The sequence below is a fragment of the Brassica oleracea genome, chromosome C9 (assembly GCF_000695525.1).
Source record: "Brassica oleracea var. oleracea cultivar TO1000 chromosome C9, BOL, whole genome shotgun sequence".
Lineage (NCBI taxonomy): Eukaryota > Viridiplantae > Streptophyta > Magnoliopsida > Brassicales > Brassicaceae > Brassica > Brassica oleracea.
In genome coordinates, this window is record NC_027756.1 from 40535097 (window position 1) to 40545001 (window position 9905).

General features: G+C 36.0%; 1 protein-coding gene across 1 annotated transcript; it reads left to right on the top strand.

The window, feature by feature from the left end:
- Nucleotides 1-1003: 1003 nt before the first annotated feature.
- On the top strand, nt 1004-7093 carry LOC106315404 (villin-5). The gene is made up of 23 exons (XM_013753127.1): nt 1004-1248; nt 1897-1985; nt 2085-2184; nt 2266-2334; nt 2414-2650; nt 2723-2900; nt 2977-3109; nt 3193-3355; nt 3441-3588; nt 3682-3788; nt 3876-4031; nt 4110-4178; nt 4262-4330; nt 4413-4550; nt 4634-4762; nt 4861-5008; nt 5137-5147; nt 5249-5389; nt 5468-5593; nt 5662-5727; nt 5821-6169; nt 6268-6458; nt 6532-7093. Exons 2-23 carry the CDS (start codon nt 1930-1932, stop codon nt 6643-6645), a joined length of 2898 nt encoding a protein of 965 aa, XP_013608581.1. The 5' UTR covers nt 1004-1248; nt 1897-1929; the 3' UTR covers nt 6646-7093.
- Nucleotides 7094-9905: the final 2812 nt, after the last annotated feature.

Here is a 9905-nt window from a genome sequence, read left to right on the forward strand (position 1 = left end):
TATTTTGGTCATTTTAGTTTTTGAGTGCTATTTTTGTGATATAAACTTAGAAATGTGCTATTCTGAAGATTTGCCCATAAATTAAATTATAAACATTTATTAAAGAGCAAATCTCCAAAATAGCACATTTCTAAGTTTATCCTTTGAAAATTTTAATTTTTTATATTTTCAAAATTTGAAATCTTATCCCCAAAACCTCATTTCTCAACTCTAAACCCTAAACCCTAAATCCCACCCTTTAACTCTAAACCCTAAACCCTAAATCCCACCCTTTAACTCTAAACCCTAAACCCTAAATCCCACCCTTTAACTCTAAACCCTAAACCCTAAATCCCACCCTTTAACTCTAAACCCTAAACCCTAAATCCCACCCTTTAACTCTAAACCCTAAACCCTAAATCCCACCCTTTAACTCTAAACCCTAAGTTTGTGATTTTTGATAAAACATTAAGTGCTATTTTTGTCTTTTTCTCTTTATTAAAGGGCAAATCTCCAAAATAGCACATTTCTAAGTTTATATCACAAAAATAGCACTCAAAAACTAAAATAACCAAAATAGCACATTTCTAAGTTTATCCTTTGAAAATTTTATTTTTTTTATTTTTCAAAATTTGAACTCTTATCCCAAAACCTCATTTCTAAACCCTAAACCATAAACCCTAAACCCTAAACTCTAAACCCTAAACCCTAAACCCTAAACCCTAAACCCTAAACCCTAAACCCTAAACCCTAAACCCTAAACCCTAAACCCTAAACCCTAAACCCTAAACCCTAAACCCTAAACCCTAAATCCTAAACCCCAACCTTTAACTCTAAACCCTAAGTTTGTGACTTTTGATAAAACATTAAGTGTTATTTTTGTGACTTTTGAACTTGAGTGCTAGTTTGGGAACAAAAACTTGATTTAGTGCTATTTTTGTTTTTTTGTCTTTATTAAATTCTTAATAAGCTAATATTAATTATTCCTGAGGGGGTAATTAATAAACATTTATTATTCCTGAGGGAGTAATTAATAGATATAAGCTAATATTGGCCAAGTGACTCTCTCCATTTTTATTATTTTTATTTTTATTTGTTTTCGATGTGTTATAACCTGAAATAGCGGGAAGTCTAACCACAAAGTTCGCATCTTATTTTCTCGGATCATCACATTTTTCTTTTCTTCGCATCAAGGAGAATTTTTTAGAACGATGCACGCAGCAGCATTGCACCTTGTTCTTAACAAAACTCTGTAAAAAAAAAAAAGAGGTATTCCTTTGTAGCAATTCCTCCTTTTTTTCATTTTTGTCTTTGTCGTTGTTGTTGCTTAAATATACAGAAATAATTATTTTCTATCTATAATCCCACCATTATGCATCCATCACCTTCATGCATGAAGTTTATAATCGTTCTTTTAATTAATTGTTTTTATGCATGTGGATTCGATCGCCTCGAGACCAATGCATTTTTTTTTCTAACGAATCTGTCTGAATATCCATCTGATCTGATTTGAATCTTCTTTTTCTTCTTGTTTGCTGCCTGAATATCCTCTGTTATTGTGTCTTTTGTCTGAATCTTTGCAGCTCTTCTAACGATTTTGTCATGTTATGGTTGAGTAGATATGGTTGAGAGATTGTTTGGTGTTTCAGAAAAAAAACATGAATCAATAGAAGCTTTTTGCGAGTCTCGATTACAATGGTTGTTGTCACAGCGATTCTAGTACCTACATTGTACCAACTATCAAACACCCTCTGCACGATTCAAGAGACTTGTCCTTTTTGTTTTCAACTGCATTGCGTAGATTAGAAATTATATGCACTGATATATCGAGAAGCACCTCTTTCTTTCCTTTCTGGAAATCTGCATTTAGAACTTCTTCCGTGTCCCTCTATTCATAGTCGTTAACAATCTTTGCAGGTTGAGTTTGTTTCTTGAAATCTAAGAAGCGGAATGACGTTTTCTATGAGAGATTTAGATCAGGCTCTCCAAGGATGTGGCCAGAAATCGTAATGCTTTTCTCACTCTTAATGTTTTTCTGTATTTTACTCCTTCATATTAAACTATCTGCATATTTTATGTTTCCTGGTGGTTGCATATATATACAGCGGGATTGAAATATGGCGCATCGAGAGCTTCAAACCTGTCGCTGTTCCAAAAGAGTCCCATGGTAAATTTTTCACCGGGGATTCCTATATTGTCTTAAAGGTCGGTAGTCTCTCGTTTTTATATCTCTGGTTCATGATATATATAGTTCTTGAAACATTCTTTCCAACTATCTCATGCCAGACCACAGCGTCAAGAAGCGGTTCCCTCCATCACGATATTCACTACTGGCTTGGTAAAGATTCCAGTCAGGTAATACTCTCTTCATATTCTTCTTCTTTTTTGTATTCATCAAAGAATAAGAATAATGGTGGTGTGTTGATTAAAACAGGACGAAGCTGGTTCTGTAGCCGTTATGACAGTTGAACTAGATTCAGCGTTAGGTGGGCGTGCTGTTCAGTACCGAGAAGTACAGGGTCAAGAGACCGAGAAGTTCCTTTCCTACTTCAAACCTTGCATTATACCTCAGGAAGGTGGCGTTGCTTCCGGGTTCAACCACGTCAAGCCCGAGGAGCATCAGACGCGTCTGTATATTTGCAAAGGCAAACATGTCGTCCGTGTAAAGGAGGCAAGTCATTTTACAATGTCCTGTAGATTTCTTTTCACTCAACCTGGAGATTTAACTTGCTCTCATTTACAGGTGCCGTTTGCTCGGTCTACTCTCAACCACGACGACGTTTTCATTCTTGATACAGAGTCCAAAATTTTCCAGTTCAGTGGTTCCAAATCGAGTATTCAAGAAAGAGCCAAAGCTCTTGAGGTTGTTCAGTACATTAAAGACACGTACCATGATGGAAAGTGCGAGATTGCTGCTGTTGGTAAGTGAACTAAACTGTAAAAAGCTATGGAGGCTAAAAGATTTAGTCAAGTTTATTGTGGTTTCCTTTCTTGTAGAGGATGGGAGGATGATGGCTGATGCTGAAGCTGGAGAGTTTTGGGGTTTGTTTGGTGGGTTTGCTCCGCTTCCTAAGAAACCAGCATCCAGTGATGACCAAACCGCTGAATCTGACGGGATCAAACTCTTGAGGTAGAATACCTTTGATCTTAACACAAGTTGCCTTGTAATTGATTACTGTATGTTCTGACGTGAGTTATTTTTGGTCTTTCAAGTGTTGAGAAGGGAACGACAGAACCCATAGAGGTTGAGTCTTTGCAGAAAGACCTTCTGGACACTAACAAATGTTACATTCTCGACTGTGGGCTCGAATTGTTCGTTTGGAAGGGTAGAAGTACTTCAATCGACCAAAGAAAGAGCGCAAGTCAAGCTGCAGAAGTAAATTTCTTCTCATGCACCAAACGAACAGTCTTGTTTTGATGAGCTTTGCTATATGTCATATTGTCATTCTTGGCTTTTTCAGGAGTTTTTTCAATCGTCCGAACGTCCAAAATTGAACCTGGTCAGTGTGATGGAAGGGTTTGAAACAGTGATGTTCCGATCTAAGTTTGATTCATGGCCAGCTACAAGTACCGTAGCTGAGCCCCAACAGGGCCGAGGCAAAGTTGCAGGTGTAGTAGACTAGTAGCTATATTGATCAAATTGCTAAAGTTGTAATCTCTCTGATTATGAGATACTAATCTCTGTTTGTTCTTTCACTATAGCTCTTTTGCAACGGCAAGGAGTTAACGTTCAAGGCCTGGTCAAGACTTCTTCTTCTTCTTCTAAAGACGAACCTAAACCATACATTGATGCCACAGGAAATCTCCAGGTAGCACTATATCTTTGTTGATGTATTCAAATAAGTGAACATAACTATAACATAGTCATTTGATTGTTAACTATGATTTTTTTTCAGGTCTGGCGAATGAATGGCGAGGAAAAGATCTCTCTTGAAGCAGCAGAGCAATCAAAGTTCTACAGCGGAAATTGTTACATATTCCAGTACTCATATCCAGGAGAAGACAGGGAGGAACATCTAGTGGGTACTTGGTTAGGAAAGCAAAGCGTCGAGGTAAATCTCATCTCATATATATATAAAGCTTCTTTCTCTTTATATGTGCTCAGTGATGATGATGATGATGATATATAGGAAGACAGAGAATCTGCTATTTCCATAGCAAGTAAGATGGTTGAATCCATGAAGTTTATGCCGGCGCAGGTGCTTCATCCTGTTGTTTTCGTTATAGATTCTAAGGCCAATGTACATATCGGACAGGAGTTTATTAGTCTTAATCCGTGCAGGCTCGCATTTACGAGGGAAAAGAACCGATTCAGTTTTTCGTGATCATGCAAAGCTTCATCACATTTAAGGTAATATCTAGGCTTTTGTTTTGTTAGTTTTGAAGTGATCTTGTATCACAATCTCTACAAAAATCGTTTATTTTTGTCGCAGGGTGGTGTAAGTGATGCTTTCAAGAAGTACATAGCAGAGAACGAAGTTCCTGATAATACTTATGATAAAGAAGGTGTAGCGCTGTTTAGGGTTCAAGGTTCCGGACCAGAGAACATGCAAGCAATACAGATAGAAGCGGTACGTGTGTTGAAAACCATTATCAAGCAATTTTATTCATAAGTTTAAAAGCAGATAACTCAACTATTATCCGGCTCCAACAGGTTTCCACAGGGCTAAATTCTTCGCATTGTTATCTATTACATGGTAACTCGACTGTTTTCACTTGGTGTGGCAATCTAACTTCCTCCGATGATAAAGAACTTATGGAGAGAATGTTGGATCTGATCAAGGTAATATTGAGCTTTGTTTCTGCAGTTTGGAAGCTTAACTCCTCAGATCTCTCACATGGTTAAACCTCTGGTTCTTGTCTTTTTTATTTTCTATGCAGCCAAATGAACACACCAAGGCACAAAAGGAAGGTTCAGAGTGTGAACAGTTTTGGGAATTATTAGGAGGCAAATCAGAATATCCGAGCCAGAAGATCAAAAAGGATGGAGAGAGTGATCCTCATCTCTTCTCTTGCACATTCTCCAACGGTAAAAACATTCCACGAGTTTCACTTTTCTTTTTCTCTAAATCCAAGCACTGATATAAACTCTCATCTGCACTCTCTGGTGGGTTTTGTTCTCCCTTGATCATCTTGTGGATGTTGCTATCTCACCAGAAAATCTAAAGGTAACGTATGGCTTTCATTTTGATAAGCCATGTTCATGTTATGATCCCACATCTCGGGTACTTACCAAGGCTATTGTTTCTTTCATTTTATCCGCATATAGGTTACAGAGATCTTCAGCTTCACTCAAGATGATTTGATGACTGAAGATATCTTCATTCTTGATTGTCACACTGAGATCTTTGTCTGGGTCGGGCAACAAGTTGACCCCAAGAAGAAACCACAAGTTTTAACCATTGGAGAGGTACTTAATGTTCATTCAACTATATATTAATGTAGAAAAACTACAAAAGCTGTTCTTATGAATCCTCTGCCTCAACAGAAATTCCTTAAGCACGATTTCCTTCTAGAGAATCTAGCAAGCGAGACGCCGATATACATTGTAACTGAAGGAAACGAACCTCCATTTTTTACTCGGTTCTTCACCTGGGACTCTTCTAAATCTGCAGTAAGTGACATTTCTTTCTACACTTGCTCATGTTCGCTCCCTGTAATCTAACTATACACTTGCTTCAGATGCATGGAAACTCTTTCCAGAAAAAGCTTGCAGTCCTGACAAACAAAGGAAAGCCGCTTCTAGATGTAAAAAAGCTTTAACCTCATTTGGTTACATTTCTGCAAAAACCAATCTGGACTTGTGTCTTATATGATGTTGTGTGGTTTATTTGCTGTCAGAAACCTAAAAGAAGAGTACCAGTGTATAGTAGCCGGTCCAGCGTTCCAGACAAATCACAGCCGCGGTCAAGAAGTATGACTTCTAGTCCAGACAGAGCTCGGGTGAGGGGACGATCTCCAGCTTTCAACGCACTTGCTGCGAACTTTGAGAAATTAGGCACAAGAAACCAATCAACTCCACCACCTATGGTTAGCCCATTGGTCCGGAAGCTTTATCCGAAATCTAATGCACCAGACCTCACAAAGCTCGCTCCCAAATCCGCAGCTTTTGCTGCCCGCACAGCGCTTTTCGAGAAATTTAGGCCTACTCCTCAAGAAGCAGCACCAACTACCCCCAGTTCATCTGAAGGTGCGCAGTCACATTTAAACACCCCCAAAACTATCGATATGGTTAGAAAAGGTGAAGATGTTGAGCTTACCCTTGTTTGATCTTTTTGATGTATGAAGCTACAAACGAAGCAGAGGCACCAAAGCCAACATCAGAGACGACAGAGGAAGAATCAATGAACAACATTCATGAAGATTCAAAAGAAGAAGCAGAAGCAGAAGAAGACAGCAGCCTGCCTACTTTCTCATACGAACGCCTCAAAACGGACTCAGAGGATCCTGTTCCAGATATCGACCTCGCTAGAAGAGAGGTCAGATTCTTCAAAACATATTTATTAATAAGATTGTGGTTTGTGTGCTAATGAAGAAAACTTATGTTTCCAGGCATACATGAGTGCAGCAGAGTTCAATGAGAAACTTGAAATGACAAAGAAAGAATTTTATAAACTGCCAAAGTGGAAACAAAACAAGCTTAAAATGGCTGTTCAATTATTCTGAACAAACTCTTCCCTCAAGAACTCAGAGGCTTCTTCTTCATCATCATCATCCGTAAGCTGATCCTTTTGTCGGAATTTGAACCTATTGATAGATCAGAAGAGCTGGTTCAACTGAGAACTCATATTCTTATGCAATGATGGATCAAGAGAACCAGTTTAGTATAGTGGTTATGCCATACTCTCATCTTTGGTTACTCTTTATTCATTTTCGTTTGCAGTTCAAATAGAGGGCATCATCCATCTATCTTCCTTCACCTTTTGAGCTTGCTTACAAATAATCAATTTTTTACATTTTTAACATCATACATAATACAAATCTTCTAAGATGATAGGATTCTTTCTGTTTATTATCTCACTGATCTGTGTGGCTGTAGATTTTGCATTCCCTAGACTTGACCTGACTTTCCTATGGTGCTTTATATTATTGAATAAATAGTGTAAATTCAATCATAAAAGCACTCTAAACAGCCACATTGTGCTTATAATTATCCTTTGAAGATAAGAGTAGAAACAAACAACTCAAGACAGATGAAATATTATGGTTTCTTAAGGGAAAAGAGGCTGGTGTAGGAGTCCCGTTGTTTCGGGTAATCCAAACATTATGTTAAGATTCTGCAATGCTTGCCCTGAAGCTCCTTTCACAAGATTGTCAATCTGCAAACACACAAAACAAAATGATCAAGTACACTCTTCTTATATAGGGATGTTAACATGGGTAAATTACCCATGGGTTTACCCAAACCCATTAGTAATGGGTTGGGTTTTTACCCATCTAAGATTAATTGGGTCAACCATGGGTATTAATTTTAAAACTCATATTTACTTTGGGTAAATACAAAAGGGTAATGGTGTACCCATGGGTTTTCAATTATATATATAGATTTTCACTATTTTAATTAAATTATATAAAATTTGCAAAAACGTTTTTTTTCCGTCAGAACAAAAAAAAATGAATTTTTCCGCCGAAACCGTAAAAATAAATTTTCTCACATAAACCAAAAACGAGTTTTCCCACTGAAACCAAAAAAACCGAGTTTTTCTGCCGAAACCACAAAACCGAGTTTTCCCGCCAAAACCATAAAACTAAGTTTCCCGCCAAAACCGCAAAACCGAGTTTTCCCGCCAAAACCGCAAAACTTAATTTTTGCCAAAATCGTAAACGAGTTTTTGCGCTAAAACAAGTTTTTCTATAAAATTACGAAATCTTGTTTATAAAAAAGAGTTTTTCGACTGAAAACCGCAAAATCGAGTTTTTCCGCCAAACCCGCAAAAGGTGTTTTCCCGCCGATACAGTTAAACCCAATTTTCCCGCCAAAACCGCAAAAAAAAAAAGATTTTTCCCACTAAAACCGAAAAACCGAGTTTCTCGCCAAAACCGAGTTTTCCCGCCAAAACCGTAAGCCCGAGTTTTCCCGTCAAAATAAAAAACGAGTTTTTCCGCCAAAACCGAAAAACCGAGTTTTCTTGCCAAAACTGGAAAACCGAATTTTCTCGCAAAACCGTAAAACCGAGTTTTTCCGCCAAAATCGCAAAAAGATTGTTCCCGCCAAAATCGAAAACGGGTTTCTCGCCAAAATCTAACAAATTTTCCCGCCAAAACCGCAAAACCAAGTTTTCCCGCAAACCGCAAAAATGAGTTTTCCCACCAAAACCACAAAAACAAATTTATCGACCAAAAACCGCAAAAAGAAAAATTTCCGCTAAAACCACAAAAACATCTTAACAAGTTTTCTCGTTAAAACCATAAGTGAGTTCTAAAACCGCAAAATGAGTATTCCGATTAAAATTGCAAAATAATGTTTTTCCGAAAAAGCGAGTTTTTCCACCAAAATCGTAAACGAGTTTTTGCGCTAAAACAAGTTTTCTATAAAATTGCAAAATCTTGTTTATATATTAAAGCTCACATTAATGATACTAATATTTTACATGATCTTCAGAATAAATAAGATAATACTTTGGATACCCACAGGTAAACCTATACCATATTGAGTTATTTTCTGGGTTTGGATTTTAACCTTGATGTTTCTGGGTTTTTGTAGGTTGGGTATAAACTGGGTTGGGTTATCTGTGGACTGGGGTGTGCTGGGTTATTTTACCTACGTTGACATCCCTACATATATATACGTTTTATAGCAGATGATGGTAGCCGTTCAAAAACAAAAATAGCAGATGATAGTTACACCACTGAGATTATGATAGCTCGTCCAGGTATACGATCAGGGAACACATTCACAAAACAATAGTTTGACCCTCTAACATTGTGTGCTTGAGGAACAACTCCTTCATCCACCACTTTGACAAATTCTTCTTCGTACAATAATATACTAGGTGTTTTCCTGCACCATGTGCAGTGATAAAATTTTAAATTATATTTAAAAATAAAAATTTGTTAATATTTTAGATTTTATTATTTTAAAATAATATTTTAATAAAAATATTAAATACTAATTTAGTTAAACATAGAATTAAAATAAATAATTTGATTTATTTTAAATTATATTCAAGTTATATTTAAAACTATAATTTACATAGATTTTCATTTATTTATATTATTACTTTAAAACAGTAAAATTGATATATATTTTTTTTATAATTATCAAAACTAAAAATTAAAATTAATTCCTAAAATTTGTAGATATCAAAAATAAACAAATGATATTGCGATTAAAAATTTAATTTTTTTTAAAAGATTGTATAACATTTTGAAAATATTTTTTAATAATAAAATTTTAATGATTATAAAAATATATTTAAATACTATTTCGAAATTTTAAAATCTTTTATATTTCCCTTGTCATATTATTTAATGATATATTTGAATATATTTATTTTAGTGATGATTTATGTGTTATTACCATATTATCAAAAGTTACCAAAAATTGAAATTAACATTAAATGTAGTTGTCCATATCACTTTTAAACATAAGTCATGTCATCAATTTTAGTATGACACTAGGTGACCGGCCCGCACCCTGTGCGGGCATAAGAAAATTCAAAATATGGACTAAATCTTATATGATTTTATAAGTAACGGATTTTATACTATGTCAACAACCGTCTTTGGGAGAATTCATCAGGCGTGGAAAAAAGATCGCACACCAATTTGAGATGGACGAGAGGGAACAAAGTAACTTCAGTATGAAGAGGCAGATATTGTGTGTACCGTGTACGTATAATTGCAACGTCCATATTTTCTTTGTATGTTTACGAAGAAACTTTCATTCAAAATATGGAATAAATATTGCATAGTTTTAGAAAATT